Raw genomic sequence first — 16,951 nt, 5'->3', positions numbered from 1 at the left:
AATAAGTAATGTATTTATAAACCTACTTGCGAGTAACGGAACTCTCTGATTTAATTAGGATTGGGTTAGAATCGGATTTTGTTGAGGTAATTAATGTATTAATTATTCTTGATTATGAGCATATAAGTTTACCTTAATCAATTATGGGTTTCCAATCTCAAAAGAATAAGTTGCGCATAGAATCGAGCTTATGAAAAACTTAAGAGCACAATCAAATTTGGGTCAAATTCGAGTTGTTCGGGTTTACTCCGTTTGGATGTACAAAGCAGTTGAGTGTATTTCACTTTTAAGCTGAACATCCAAACACACAAATGAGTATAGTTCAACTTAAACTCGTTGTTAGGGCCCCACGTAAATAGCATCGGCAACTATCGAAAGGGACTTTATGGTTCCCCCAGACATGAGCTGACAATTGACATCGGCTAGACGATGAATTTCAAGTGCATTTCTCATTGACATGTGTTGTTGGGTCTCACAACTCAAATCCACAGTATGACATTTGTTCTTGAATCCTTGCGCCATAATGAAGTGTAGAAAACTTTTTTTTTTTTGCGGGTTTGGCGCATTGTGGGAAGACAATAATGTCAATAAATAGTAGATATTTACGGTGGGTTCCAATAATTGTACAGCTTCTCATAAATATACATCCAAACACATTTTAAACTTGTCTTAAGTGAGTCCTATAAAACTCGCTCAACCATTTCAACTCACGACTATTCATAAAGAACTCAACTCAGCTCAACGTCTAAATGCAGTCTTAGGGTTTGTTTGGACATTAGGCCTTGTTTGTGTACACATATTTTCAGGAATTCTCATTTCTTCCCAAATACCACTCAAATACAAAACACTTTTTACTTTCAAATTCTCAATTTTTTTCATTTAACTATTTCAATTTTACCAAATTTCCAAACAAAACATTGAAAAAAATACATTTTTTTTCAAATTTTAAAAAATAATAATGTTAAAAAATAATATTTAAACAAAAATTTAACTTTATAATATTTTTATTCAATTTTTTCGGGTTAATAGTCTTTTAACTGAGTCGATGTACCCGTTCCCTTCCTTTTCATGTTTTCTTAATCAAGGTTTACATGATTGATTACAGCGAATAATATATAGTTGGTAGAAATATGCTCTGTGAATACTTATGGAAGGAAAGGAATCTACTTGTTTAATGTTTTTTTTATTGGGTCCCAAAACAAATTATCAGTTAATCCGGGGAAGGAATCTACTTAAACATATACACAATCTGTGAGAGAAATCAAAGTTCACATGATATTTCAGTTCGCTTCTTGAAGCTGAATGACTGCATCAAAGCTGAATTTTTCACCTGCCTCGAATGTTACTTCGAGATCTTCGAAGCTTTGCTCTACCCTCAAGTCTTTGCCGACCTTTAATCCTTCCTGAAACGATTTAAAACAGCAAGGAACTAAATTTAGGCTCCACCACATTTGTATGTTTACAAAGTGAAGTAGGATTTCTTCTCTACTTCTCTTCTCTTTTCTGCTTCCCTAATATTGTTCGTCTATCATCCCAACCATTTTGCATGTACTTGACCTACATTGATGCTGAACTGCATTCCTAGCAGTGGATCATCCAGGAACATGATTACCTACTCTATTGAGGATTGAGTTCTCTAGAATATATATCACAAATCAACAATACCCTAAAACTTGATGGATATTTAGTAAGAGAAATGTTACTATGCCGCACCAGTTATACCGCTCACTTTGCTCCATTAATGTGACACCATATAGCTTATTAAAAATACAAACATAAGAGGGGTAGAGGGAACTTGGGTTTCAATCTTCCTTTTTTTGTGTTTGCAGACACCATTTTGCTTTGAATATATTTTTTTAATAAGCCACCTGGTGCTACGTCAATGAAGCTAAATGAGCGATATAACTAGAACAACATGGTAACGATACTCTTAGTAAAACCAATAATTACATGTTTGATTTCTTTTTTGGACACAAGTGATTTAAATGAGAGATAGCGGGCCATGATGATGTGTGTCATTGGAAATTCACTTTAGGTTAGAAATATTAGGCATTCACTGAGAATACCTTATCTTGCCAAAAATTATTGTTACTTGAATACCAATCAACTGGTCGATCATTCATATACAGGCATTGCATTTCTATTCTGCAAAAATTGCTTTTTCACTGAAACACAGGATTTTTTTTATACGTTATATGCATAACCTTTTAAACAAAAATGCTGGAAATCAATATTACATGCCCCAATTTTCAGAAATTCTCATATACTTTTGCTCCAACTATTAAATGCATGAATATTAGAAAGAAGATGCCCATTTTTCTCTACTAAACAGAGTTCTTTGTAGCACTGAAGAAATCTATTCCCACCATAACAACGGCAATTATAAATGAGCACAGTGGCAACATGGTGAACATTTACTGCATATCTATAGTATAGCTATCTATCATCAGTGACATTGACCACCCCCTCATAGATCATTAATTTCTCATACAGTTACCACTTTAAGATGCACTAGTGCTTGACTGTCTACAATAACACAGGAACTATGATATTGGAAAGGTCAAATTTGGCTAAACATTTCTAAGGTTTAATATTTATCATAAATAAAAATTATCACTAAGTTTTTACAAACTGAAAATTTAAAATTCATAACATCCAGTACAAGCATTTGAATACACTTCAAAGAATTTGCCTACTAATATTAGAGCATGACTAATATAATGACAATAAATCAAAGTGGCCAGCAACAATTATTTAGATAAAGCAACTAAGACAAATTATTCTAATATGTATTTCAAAAAAATATGTAGTAAATAGAAATAATTCAATACATATTACCTTTTCTACATATTCAGCAATGGTAGAGTTGATTACTTCCATGATTACTTGCTTGTAAACTTTAGAAGGTCCAAGAACTTCTAACAGAATGTCTCTTGGTATCTGCTAAAAAAAAAAGAGAGTAATGCAACCCTCTCCAGTCTCCACGGAACAAAATTAGGAAACCACAATGCTTGTGTGTCTGCTATATCTCTCTCTCACGCACAAAAACACAGAGACATACACTTGAATGCATGGATGTCTGTGTTTGTCGAAGTATCTGCACATAAATGCATCTCTGTGGGGTGGTTTGGATGGGTGTTTGATCAATAAGATGCATGCATCAAGTGTGGCTGGTAAGGGTTAGGGTGGACGGTGTGCCAAGAATGCCCCAGCAAGACATTCACTTAGCTTCCACTTGAAAACCATTTGTCAATTAAATTACCAACGACAGTAAGTTAAACAAGTAGGCAGCGGGCAGCAGCACAATTAAAGGAAACAGATACTTACATTTGGTGTTTTTCCTGATGATCCTCAAATTGTTGGTCAGAGACAAAATAGCCAAGGAGAGAAATCAAAAAAAATGTTAGCATTGAGAGTAGGACATGACAAAATAAAATTCAAGGAGGAAAATGAAAAAGAAAAGAAATTACAAAAATATGCTCTTTGTGTAGAACAAAAGAGATGTAGAACAATCATTAGTTCTCATTTTAACAATCTACACTACAGTCAATTTAACAAAGCATTCCAGCTTGCAGAAATAGAAGAGCCCAGCATTTGGAAAGGGAGTATAATCAACCAAAGACAGCAACAGAGGACACTGCTACCACAAATTCTCAATGGACGCAGCTATGCTGTGAAGCTATCACTTTGAAATTCTTTCCCCTTTGTGGGGTTGTCCCCTATATCAGTCAATCAACTTATTTTTTCTTCTTTTAATGTAGGGGGATATCCACTCTCTGACTTATAATCCTTATCATATATTATATATAAGGAGCATTTAGTTCATTTTTCACAGATCTGTTACATAACAGTTCCAAGTTTCATGAGTTATATCAAATAATAAAACCCATGCCACAAAAGTAACACGTGATCACCAAAAGCAATGGTGAATGTGACAATACCAAAAATAGAAGCCACCAATGTCATGGCATCATAATTACCTACCAGAATGTTATGTCAAATACTACAGGCAAATACGTGCACAGGAGTGGTGGCAAAAAGTGCATGGTCCGAGCATGTTGAGGTCCCTACACTCAAAACCACTTTGGTTCTCCTCCATACTAGCCAACCTTAAGAGGCCGCTTAAACACTAAGGCCTCGTTTGTTTTCACAACTACTTTCAACTCATCTCATCTTATCTAATCATTACAACTTTCCTAAATTCGCACATAAAATAAAATAAACAATTCAACTTTTTCAAATCTCAAAACAATAATATTATTAAACAAATATATTCTAACAATATTTTATTCACCTTTTAACTTTAATTTCAACTCATCTCATTTACGAAAACAAACGAGGCCGAAAGCCACTTCACGGACCATGGTGACTCTTCATAGATGACCCATATGGGCCATATGCAGTTGAAGAGAGATATTTAAAGAAATGAGCCTTTCCATTATAAGATGTCCCCTGAATTGAATGTTCCTACCTCCTTTTACTCTTCTAAAGCCAGGGATCGGCTGGGCTGCAGCGACCATTTTTTCAAAAACACTCTCAAAAATTGCTTTAGTTCTGGCACCAAAGACCTCAACACTTATCTGGCAACAAAAAGTTACAAATACAAATTGCAGTCGAAATCCATAATAATAAAGACTAATTATGAACATCTCTGTAACACAGATCATTTTAATAACAATAAAGGCCTAGATGTCCTGGATTACCATTAGTTCTCTAGCATCACTGACCCTCGATCTAGTGACAGAGAAATCATCCAATTGAGAAGAAACTTCAACATCTTCCACATCTAAGAAAGTAACTCAAAGCATTACATGGCAGAATATTAAACAATATATGGTAACTATAAGAAACTCCAACATCTTCCACACCTAAGAAAGTAACTCAAATCATTATTTTGCAGAATATTAAACAATAGCATGATATGGTAACCAGAGGTGCTCCTTGAAAGAGAATGAGTGGGAAGTCACACCTGATAATATGGCACAAACAGGAGGAAGATGTTCATGACTTATCCTGAAAAATAAAAGGGAAACATGAAACAAAACAACGAACTAAATGCAAACATCCCGAAAGTCTTGCACTTCTAAAAAAAATCCTGAAAGTCTTGCGCATTATATGAACTCATTCTCCAAAAAAAGGTGACCCACTTTATGAAGGAACTAAAAAATGATGCCCTTTAAATGAGAAACATTAATGAATTCCAATAAATGACCTCAATCCCAATTCTTATAGTGATCCCTTCTGTATTGGAATCTACCAACTTCTTTGTTCAAAAGTTATCTAAACCGAAATAGATTGAAAGCTTTCCACAATTTCCTCCAAGGTCAAAGCAAAATTATGATGGAAATTCTGAGAGTCGCTTAGCTAGCATGTCAAAACAAACACCAACATACCACAAGCTCAGTTCCAATTAACCTTCTAACGATTTCCCATACTACACTTTAAACAGTCAATATGCTGTTTAAACATGGCCAAAAAGAAAGAAAAATTCCTCATTGTTTGTTAAAATATTCAAAGAATGACCATTCCCATGCCCTATCCAGGCTATCCTGCTCAACTTCGAATTTCACTAGTCATGCTTGAGCATTTCTGTTAACTTTTGAAAAAATGGGAAAGAAACAAGTTTAAGAAATATGTACATAAATTAGCACAAACTATGATAGTTAAACTTGTGAGTCTTCAGAGTGCACGGATACCCTGCGCGAAATTCTCGAGAATCGAATCTGAAATGACGTGAAAAATCAGAGCTTCCGCAAGTAAGTTTTGGAGCATTGCCACCCACGAGCTTCTTGCGATTTACTATCATCTACACAAAATTCCATTTTGTTGCAAAAGAAAAATCTACCATGTCACTAAAAATCTTTAAACGCTTGAAGGAAAGGAAAATAAACTTAGGAGTGATAACCTTTGGACTCGAACTGAAGAAGAGGACAGCTATATCCATTGTTCCTTTTTCTTCCTCCCTATGTTATGCTCTTTTAGAACTGACTATTGAGAACACCCAACCTCCCACGTTCTAACGATGCGAATTGACAAAGCTCGGGCGTGGTCCGGCAACAACGAAGATGAGATGGAATGAATTGAAATAAAATTAAAAGTTAAATAAAATATTATTAAAATATATAATTTTAATATTATTTTTATTTTTAGAATTTGAAAGAATTAAATTGTTTATTTTATTTTATATAAAAATTTAAAAAAATTATAATGATTAAATTAGATAAGATGAAAAAGTAAAATTTCATGGGAAAAATGATAATTAACCCCCTCAATTCTACTATTCAATATTACCGCTTTGGTATTTTAATTTTTTCTTAATGATTAAAAAAATGATTATTAGGTCTTGTTTGATTACACATAGGAAATGAAAAATTTATAAATTGTAGTAAAATAATTTGTAAATAATAATAAAATAGTTTGAGTTAAGATATTTTATGGAATTTAGGAAAAGAAAAGAGAAAAAAATTAAATAAAAAAGAATAAAATTAAAAGAGAGATAAATTATTTTTTAATATTATTTTTATTTTAGAATTTGAAAAAGTTAAATTATTTTTTGTGTTTTGTTTGAAAATTTGTGAAAGTTATAATGATTAAATAATAATTATATGAAAAATTTTAAATTTTAAAAATTTGAAATTGAAAAATGTTTGTATTTGAATGGTGTTTGGATATTCAATGAGATAATATGAGATGAGATAGTTTTAAAATATTTTTGAAACCAAACTAGGCCTTAGTGAACTTGTATTTTTTTTTTCATAATGCTTAAGGATGTTAAAAATATATATACTTTTAATAACAGTTTCATTAGTAAAAATAGAAGAATGATAAACCATATAATTACACATCAGCATCTAATAAGACTCTAGACTGAATAAAATGTGGACATTGTAACCACCGAATTGTATCATCCACAAAAATAGCATGCCCTGCAAGTAAATGAGTTGCTTCATTATCTTATCTCCCAATATGAAGTACATTAGAGTTCTCAAAAAAAGAAAAAAGTATCTAGATCTCATATATTATTTTTCTGTCTGGAATAGTTAGATTCCTCAGAGACAATTTAGGTTCTTTGGAAACAATAGGTTCAATCACAGACAAATAATCTCCTTCCAATAACAAACTGGAGAAACCCAAATGTAAGATCATTTGTAAACACCTCAAAACAGTCAAAGCCTCAATGTCATCCACTTCAAACAGCCCAACTTCTTTTTGACAGAAAGGAAATAAAACATCTCATTTCTCATTCCTTAAACAGCCCCCACACCCTCATATTCAAAAAAATGAAACAAAACACCATCAAAATTAAGCTTTACCATACCTTGCAAATGAGGTTTTCAAGAAAGAATGATATTCTTACATACAATCGATTGATGCAATTTACTCCTCAACATTTTCTAAACAATTATCAACCACATCATTAATTATACCGTTAGAATTCTAAAATAAATTCATATTCCTATATTTTCCAAACACCCCAAGAAATAGTAATAAAATGTAAAACTCAAGTTATATCATATTACATCAAAACTCCTACCAAATCAGAATAAGAACTCATAGTCTCCAGAAAAGGCATAACAAAAGCACAACGTATAGGCATCAATTTCTTCACATCTAGATAGCCCCAAAAAATATGATAACAATCTTCCACTACCAATGAACAAAGAGAACAATTCACATTAAAAATAACACCCCTTTGTAGCATATTCAATTTTGTACAAATACTATACTTACATGGTCTCCACCCAAAATTCTTAACTTTGTTCATAATATTTAAATTCTAGAATTGACACCAAAAGAATGAAGAACTCTGGAAATCAAAGCTACCCGTACTAAAAATAAAATAAAATCACGTAACAGCAAGATGATATAGAGACTTTAATGAATTCAAGCCATTTTTAATACTTGTCCATACAACCTCATCATCCCAATTCCTTGAAAATAAAGGAAGTTGTACAACAGCATTAGCAACAAAATGATGAAATATAGATTGAATCAAACCCACATCTCAATAACCATTAGGCTGATGCATAAATATATTAACTTTTGAATAATCATAAATGACATAATTTGGTGGACGAGACTCAGTTAACCAAAAAATTGAGAGCTATTTATCTTGAGTTATCCTTACATCAGCACCCTTCCTTATCTTCCAAATACCCCTAGCTAGCAAAAGTGATTTAGCAGCACAAATACTTCTCCATACATATGACAGCTTACTACCCAAAAGTGAATGAAAAAAGTCCATGGAAGGGAAATACTTAACTTTATAAATCAGAGACATTAGGGAATTAGGATTTTGAATCAACCGCTAATCTTGTTTTGCTAACAAAGCCAAATTAAAAAGTTCAAGATTCTTAAAACTTATGCCACCTCGAATCTTTGAAGAACACATCTTTAACCAACTAAGCCAATGTATCTTCCTTTCAGATTGACGTTATCCCCACCAGAATTTAGCAAACAATCCTTCTAAATTTTACAAAAAGACTTTAGTACTAAAAAACAACTTTAAAAACTTAAAGGAAATGAAAATAAAATTAGGAGGGATAATCTTTGGACTCAAATCCAAGAAGAGGGTATTAACAATTATATCCATCGTTTGATTCTTCTTCCTCCCTCTAGAATTTGGCTCTTTTAGAACTAATTACTGAGAACACCAAGACTCCCACATTCTAATGATGTGAATAGATAAAGTTCGGTTGCGGCAACGACGTCATTGTAATGCGAGTGTATACGTTTGCATAGAGATTGCCGTTTGAGTAATCACATATCTAAATTTCGAGTGTATCGTTAACCCCCTTAATTCTACCGTTCAATAATACCACATAGGTATTTTTTTAATGATTAAGTAAGTGATTACTGATGATGTTATTTTTTGTTCTTAATGGTTATTGATGTTAAAAAAATATTTTTTAGAACAATTTCATTCATAAGAATAGAAGAAACATTGCAATGATAAAGCATGTAATTACACATCAACATCTAATAAGACTCTAGACTGAATAAAATCTGGACATTATGACCACCACTAAACTGTATCATCCATAAGTAAGGGTGTAAATTCAAATCAGAAAATCAGTCCAGACCGAACCGGACCAGACCAGTTTTACCGATTTTGAACCGGTCCGGTCCGGTTCCGGCTTTAGGATTTTTCAGACCGGACCGGACGGTTGATAAAAAATATATATATATATATATAAAATAATATTTGTATTATTGTATATATAAGTTTTATACAAAATATTATATATATTAATATATATAAGTTTTATATATTATGTATAACTATAAATTTTTATGTGAAATTTTTATATATAATATATATAATTATATATATTCATATATGAAATAATTTATTATTATAATTTATAAATTATTACATAAAATGTTAATACTAATATATAAGTTTATAGCTAATACTACAAGTTTTTACTAAAAGTTTATAACTAATACTAATATTAAATATATAGACATATAGTTTATAACTAATACTAATTTATAACTTATAACTATACCAATAGTCTAATATTAATACTATTATATAGTCTAATATATTATTTAGCTATACTAATATATAAGTCTATAACTATTTAACTAATACTAATAGTGTAATATAGACTATAGACCATAGTTATACTTATAATTAATACTAAAAGTTTATAATTAATACTAATATTAAATATATATTTTATAACTAATACTAATATATAACTATACTAATAGTCTAATATTAATACTATTATATGGTCTAATATATTATTTAACTATACTAATATATAAGTCCATAACTATTTAACTAATACTAATAGTCTAATATAGACTATAGTTATACTTATACTAATATAGCTATACTAAATCACTAAAAGTTTATAACTAATACTAATATATAGTTTATAACTAATACTAATATATAACTATACCAATAGGCTAATATTAATACTATTATATAATCTAATATATTATATAGCTATACTAATATACAAGTCTATAACTATTTAACTAATAGTCTAATACTAATAGTTTAATATAGACTATAGACTATAGTTATACTAATATAGTTACACTAAATCACTATAACTAATACTAATATATAAGTTCATAACTATACTAATAGGCTAATATTAATACTATTATATAGTCTAATATATTATATAGCTATACTAATATATAAGTCTATAACTATTTAACTAATATTAATAGTTTAATATAGACTATAGTTATAGTAATACTAATATAGTTATACTAAATTATCATAACTAATACTAATATATAACTATACTAGTAGGCTAATATTAATACCATTAGACTAGTCTAATATATTATATAGTTATACTAATATATAAGTCTATAACTATTTAACTAATACTAATAGTTTAATATAGACTATAGACTATAGGCTATAGTTATACTTATACTAATATAGTTATATTAAATCACTATAACTAATACTAATATATAACTATACTAATAGGCTAATATTAATACTATTAGACTATGGTATATTAAATGTATTACAAATATATATATATTATATAGTCTAATATATAATATATTTGACTATAGTATATTAAATGTATTACAAATACATATATATTATATAGTTATATTAAATCACTATAATCACTATAGTTTATTAAATGTATTACAAATATATATAAATTTTAATTATCATTTAAAAAAAACACATTGAAAATAATCAAATATTAATTAAATAGTAAAGGCCAAACGGCACCGTTTTCGGCTACAACGAAACCCTAAATCATGTCTCTTTCATCTTTCCGCAATTCTGCCTCTCGTCTCTCACTGACTTGAGAGAGACTACACTGCAGCACTACTACTTCACTCAGCACTATGCTCTCGCCTCTCTCTCTCTCGTGTCGTCTTGCGGCTCACTTACTCATGACTCACCAGTCGTCTGTGAGTCTGTGACTCTACTCTCGTCTCTCACACTCTCGTCTCTCACTCTCAGTCTCAACTCTCTCGTCTCTCACTCTCAACTCTCCCGTGTCTCACTCTCTCGTCGAGTCGTCTCTCAATCTCTCTTCTCTCAACTCTCTCGGCCCCTATCTCTCTACCGATTGGCCCCCACGGTAAGTTTTTTTTTTTTTTTTTTGAAATTACATACTAGCCTACTAGGATTTTTGTGATTGGGTTTTGTGATATTAGGGTTTTTGTGATTGTGTTTTGTGATATTGAGTTGATTGCCGATTGGGTTGTGTAATATTAGGGTTTTTGTGATTTTGTTTTGTGATATTGAGATTTTTGTGAATCTGTGATTGCTGATTGGGTTGATTGGGTTTTATAATATTAGGGTTTTTGAATCCAAAATTTAGGATTTTTTATTATTGTGTTTATTATTGTGTTTGTGATATTAGGATTTTGTGATTGAGTTTGTGAAATTGATTAGAATGTAGTATTATTATGCCCATGATAAACATGCCGTATTATTAGAATGTAGTGATATTAGGGTTTTGTGATTGGGTTTATAAAATTACACTGATAGGGTTTTGTAATTTTTATACTTGAATAACATCTGTGTAGTGTGGTTTGAAATTAATGGTTATCAATTGGGGTTGATGATTTGAATAAACAGTGAAGGCTTAACAATTAATGTTTATTTTTGTTACTACAGAATCACATATAGATCATTCAAATGAAACAGAAACACATGGCAATATTCAACCTACAATGGAAATGAGTCAAAGGACTATGGAATCAATGGCGACTAATGATCCGTTTTCTCCCAAATCTAATGTAAGTAAGCCATCTATTGGTAGGAAAAGATTAGTAGTTTGAGATTATTTTACAAAGATTTATACTGAGGATAAGTTAAAACCTAGGGCTTCATGTAACCTTTATGGGATGACTTATGCTTGTGATTCTAATATAAATGGCACAAAATCAATATTGGGGCACTTGGAAAAAACATATAAGAAGTCTCTACTTAGGAAAATAGATAGAAACCAATCTATATTGAGTTTTCAGTCTGGATCAAGCAGTGAGGAGCTTGTACCTATTGCTTTTAGTGTTGAGGCGTGTAAAGAAGCTTTAGCAGAAATGTTGGTTATTGATAAGCTTCCTTTTAAATATGTGGAAGAGGAGGAGTTTAAGAAATTCATGTCTGTTGTGCAACCTAGATGGAATGCGATTCCATCACGTGTAACGGTTGCAAAAGATATTTATAAACTTTATTTGAGAGAGAAAGACAAGCTTAAAAGTGTTCTTAAGGGGCAGCGCATTTGTCTAACCACGGATACATGGACATCCGTGTAAAATTTTAACTACATGTGTCTCACTGCACATTTTATTGATGAAAATTGGAATATGCACAAAAAAATTAACAATTTTTACAAGGTTAAAAACCATAAAAGTGAGACACTAGGTAAACAAATTGAAATGTGTTTACTTGAATTGGGGAGGCCCAAAATATTTACAATTACACTTGATAATGTAAGTTCAAATAATGGGGCAATTTCATATCTCAAAAGAAAGACAAAGAATATAAGGGATACTATTTTAGAACATGAGTTCTTGCATATGAAATGTTGTGCTCATATCTTGAACTTGATTGTTCAGGATGGGTTGAAGGAATATGATCAATCAATTGCAAGAATTAGAGGAGCTGTGAAGTATGTAAAATCATCTTCACAAAAGTGGAACACATTTAAGCAATGTTGTGACAGTGAAGACATTACTTGTAAAAGTGGTGTATGCTTAAATGTAACAACTCGTTGGAACTCCACTTATATAATGTTGGATAGGGCTAAAAAGTTTCAAAAAGTATTTCAACGGCTAGTGGATGAAGATCCGGGATATGTTAAGAGTGTTGAGGATGATGATGGTGTTAGTGAGTTGGGTAAGGGAAAGGCATCCAAGTTAGGGCCTCCAACCATAAATGATTGGGATAAGAGTAGGTTGTTTGTAAAAAAATTTAAAACTTTTTTACGATGCAACCTTGCGTTTCTCGAGGACCAATTATGTCACTTGCAACAGTTTTGTATTTGAGCTAGCAATAATTTAAGGGGCAATTAATTTGGATTGTGTGGAAGAGCCTTATAATTTGAGGACAATGACATTTAATATGAAATCTAAATGTGAGAAGTATTGGAAAAATATTGAAAAAATGAATAATTTATTGTATGTTGGATTGGTTCTTGATCCTCGGTATAAAATACACTGTCTAACATATATTTTTGAAGGAATATATGAGAATAATAGTTCAAAAGTTCTTATGTTGGTGGATTGGGTTCAAGATGCTTTGACTCGTTTATATGATGGTTATTGTGAAAATGATGGAAGTAATGTTGGGGTACAAGATCAAACTATGAGTCAATCAAGAGAGAGGGGCTAGTGGTACAAGTTCAACTGCTGGGGTAGGTCAAGGTGATTTCAGATCATTAATCCATGCATAAATTAAAAAGCGTTTGAAGTTGTAGAACTCTTTGGAGACTAAATATGAATTAGAGAGATATTTTATGTGAAAAATGTGAAGAAAATGATGTGAAATTTGATTTGTTGACTTGGTGGAAGGTCAACTCCATTAGATATCGCGTGCTTTCAAGAGTTGCGCGGGATGTTCTTGCAGTTTTGATATCTACAGTGGCCTCTGAGTCAGCTTTTAGCACAGCAGGTCGAGTACTTGATCCTTTCCGCAGTAGCCTATGTCCACTTATGATAGAAACCCTTATTTGTACACAAAATTGGCCCCGTTCTTCTGTCCCGATTAACATTCGCACTTTAATAGATGATGTTGATGAATTTGAGAAAATTGATATAGGTATGTAGCATCATTCACCTTTTCTTTAACTATATCTAAAGTGTAAATCATATTAGTAATTTGTTTTAATTATTATGTTTATTTTTTTTCCTTTTGTCAAGACCTAGAAAGTTCTTCAAGACCTACTTCTTTGGCTGGAGATAATTAAATTTAAGGTAGGTCAACTTGTATAACATATTTCTTTAATTTTTTTTATTATTTAATGTAATTACTAACTTTTTATTAGAATTAATTACTTGATTTATTTTTATACAATTGCAAGGATTGTTGAGGAGACTATTGGAGTTGATGGCTTGGTGCATAATTATTGAAGTTTTTTGTTGGATGTTCTAAGTTATTGTAATTTGGACTTGTAATTTGTTGGACTTTTAGAGTTGTAATTCAGACTTTTAAGTGTTTGGACTTGTAATTTGTTGGACTTTTAAACTTGTAATTTGTTAGACTTTTGGACTTCTAATTTAAACTTTTGAACTTATTTTATTCCATACTTATTGATGTCCATTCTTGAACCATTGGTCATAGATTCATAGCAGATAAAACAGTTTATTGCAGATTTTTTTTTTTTTGTTTTTGTAGTAGTTATATTTATAAGTTTGTAGTAGATTTCTTTTAGTAAAGTAGTTTTTTGGAAAGCAGTTTTTACTAAAACAGATTTTAGTTAATCAGATTTTTTGTAGTAAAGTAGATTTTTTATTGAAGTAGTTTTTAGTAAAGCAAATTTTTTTAGTAAAAGTTAAAACAGATTTTTTTAATAAAAGTATAAAACAGAATTTTTTAAATCAGTTTTTTTTTAATATATATAAACAAATTTTTAATGACAAACTATAAAACTTACATTTTAAAAAAATTGAAAAACCGGACCGGACTAGACCAAAAATCGGTAAAACCGGAAGTATCGGTTTAGGAGGGTAACCGGTACGTAATCAGTTTTAGAAAATACAAAATCGGTACATACCGGTTCGGTCCTAGATTTTGTCTAAAACTGAACCGGTTACACCCCTATCCACAAGACGAGCATTTCTTGCAAGTAAATGTGTTACTTCATTATTTTGTCTCCAACATGAAGTACATTAGAGTTCTCAAAAGAAGAAAGAAGTTTTTGGATCTCAGATAATATTTTTTTTATCTGGAATAGTTAGGTTCTTTAGAGACAATAGGTTGAATCACAAACAAAGAATTTCCTTCCAATAACAAACTATAAAAACCCAAATGTAAGATCATATGTAAACACCTCAAAGTAGTAAAAGGCTCATTGTCATCTACTTCAAACAACCCAACTTCTTTTCGACAGAAAGCAAATAAAACAATCCCTTTATCATTCCTTAAAACAGCCCCCACGCTCCCAGCTTCAAAAGAATGAAACAAAGCATCATCAAAATTAAGCTTTACTTTACCTTGCAAATGATGTTTCCAAAAAAAGAATGATATCCTTACGTACAATCAATTGATGCAATTTACCCATCGGCATATGCCAAACAATTATCAAATACATCATTAAGCCTATAGTTAGAATTATGAAATAACTTCATATTCCTATATTTTCCAAACACACCAAGAAATAGTAATAAAACGTGAAATTGAAGTTATATCATATTGCATCAAAACCTCAATCAAATCAGAATAAAAACTCACAGTTTCTAGAAAAGGCATAACAAAAGGACAACACACAGGCATCAATATTTTCACATCAGGACAACTCCAAAAGATATGACAACAATCTTCCACTACTAATGAGCAAAGAGAACAATCCACATTAGAAATAATCAGGGGTGTAAGGAGTTCGGTTTGGATTGGAAAAACCGACTGGACCGAACCATTCGATTAGAACTGGGGCAGACCGAACTTCAGACCGGTCGATCTCAATCCCATAAGTTGTGGACCGAAAAAATTCGGTCTATAAATTTTAGACTGGACCGAACCGGACTAGACTAGACCGAACTCCTATATATTTTTTAAAAATACTTTTAATAATTTAATATATTATTTTTATATAGTAACTATATAAGTTAATGATTTAATTTTGATTTAATTTATTATCATTGACCATATAAAATATTATTTTTAGTGAGTTAGTTACATAATCTACATTAATAATTCACTTAATTTTAATTTAGTATTTTAAATAATTTTTTTTATTAATTTATTTGAAAAAAAAGAAGAAAAATATAAAAAAAATAATTGGGCCAGACCGATTGCTACCGGTCCGGTCCGATACCTATGGTCCAGGAAAAATGATGGACCAAAAGTTTCGATCAATCACCCCTGGACTGGACTGGACAGACCGATTTATACCCCTAGGAATAACACCTCTCTGTAGCAAATTCAGTTTTGTACAAAAACTACCTTTACATGCTCTCCATCGAAAATCAAAATAAAAACTCATAGTCTCCGAGAAAGGAAAAGAAAATTTTGAGGGATAACCTTTGGTCTCAAACCCAAGAAGAGGATATTAACAACTATATGAATTGTTTACTTCTGCTTCCTCCCATTGGTATTTGACTCTTTTAGAACTGACTACTGAGAACACCCAGTCTCCCACATTTGAATGATGCAAATAGACAAAACTCGATCGCGACAACGACAACGTTGTGATGCGAGTGTATACGTATGCATAGAGATTGCCATTTAGATCACATGTCTAAATTTTGAGTGTAAAATGATAATTAACCCCCTTAATTCTATTGTTCAATATTACCGTTTGAGTATTTTAATTTTTTTTAATGATTAAGAAAGTGATTATTTGTGAATTTTTTTTCTTAACGGTTAAAGACATTAAAAAAGTGTTTTTTATAACACTTTCATTCATAAGAATAGAAGAAACATTACAATGATGAACCATGTAATTACACATCAATATCTAGTAAGATTCTAAACTAAAAAAAAAATATATATGGATATTGTGCCCTCCACTGAACTATATCATCCATAAGACGAGCATACCCCTCAAGCAAAATGGGTTGTTTCGTTATCTTGTCTCCCAACATGAAGTACATCAGAGTCCTCAAAAGAAGAAAGAAATCTTTAGATCTCATATATTATTTTTCTCTGTCTAGAATAGTTAGGTTCCTTAAAGACAATAGGTTCAATTACAGATAAAGAATCTCTTTCCAATAACAATATGGAAAATCCAAATGCAAGATCATTTGTAAAGCCCTCAAAGAAACCAAAGTCTCAATG

The 16,951-nt window shown here is 31.1% G+C and overlaps 1 protein-coding gene across 4 annotated transcripts; it reads right to left on the bottom strand.

Moving 5' to 3' along the window:
- Window positions 1-1,164: 1,164 nt before the first annotated feature.
- Window positions 1,165-16,314, bottom strand: LOC121247566 (trigger factor-like). Of its 4 annotated transcripts, none has more exons than XM_041145928.1 (9): window positions 16,293-16,314; window positions 5,906-6,016; window positions 5,670-5,806; window positions 4,970-5,013; window positions 4,704-4,786; window positions 4,472-4,580; window positions 3,328-3,341; window positions 2,839-2,940; window positions 1,165-1,403 (listed from the first exon to the last, which is right to left on the bottom strand). In XM_041145928.1, the coding sequence occupies exons 2-9, from the start codon at window positions 5,942-5,944 to the stop codon at window positions 1,281-1,283; spliced, it is 651 nt and encodes a 216-aa protein (XP_041001862.1). In that variant the 5' UTR covers window positions 5,945-6,016; window positions 16,293-16,314; the 3' UTR covers window positions 1,165-1,280. The 4 variants fall into 4 exon arrangements, with proteins under 4 accessions (XP_041001862.1, XP_041001863.1, XP_041001861.1 ...); XM_041145929.1 differs by lacking the exon at window positions 16,293-16,314 and adding an exon at window positions 8,646-8,664; XM_041145927.1 differs by lacking the exon at window positions 16,293-16,314 and having other exon boundaries at window positions 5,906-6,070.
- Window positions 16,315-16,951: the final 637 nt, after the last annotated feature.

Source organism: Juglans microcarpa x Juglans regia, chromosome 1S, assembly GCF_004785595.1.
Source record: "Juglans microcarpa x Juglans regia isolate MS1-56 chromosome 1S, Jm3101_v1.0, whole genome shotgun sequence".
In the NCBI taxonomy this organism is placed as follows: Eukaryota; Viridiplantae; Streptophyta; class Magnoliopsida; order Fagales; family Juglandaceae; genus Juglans; species Juglans microcarpa x Juglans regia.
This window is presented reverse-complemented; position numbering and strand designations above follow the sequence as displayed.

What these genes read in the sequence shown, in the direction of transcription:
- LOC121247566 (XM_041145928.1), bottom strand. Translation starts at nt 5,944, where the DNA reads ATGGATATAGCTGTCCTCTTCTTCAGTTCGAGTCCAAAG. An exon ending in TGCACTCTGAAGACTCACAA is followed by an intron (nt 5,014 to 5,669) that starts GTTTAACTATCA and finishes TTTATTTTTCAG; the next exon opens with GATAAGTCATGAACATCTTC. An exon ending in TGTTTGTGCCATATTATCAG is followed by an intron (nt 4,787 to 4,969) that starts GTGTGACTTCCC and finishes TTACTTTCTTAG; the next exon opens with ATGTGGAAGATGTTGAAGTT.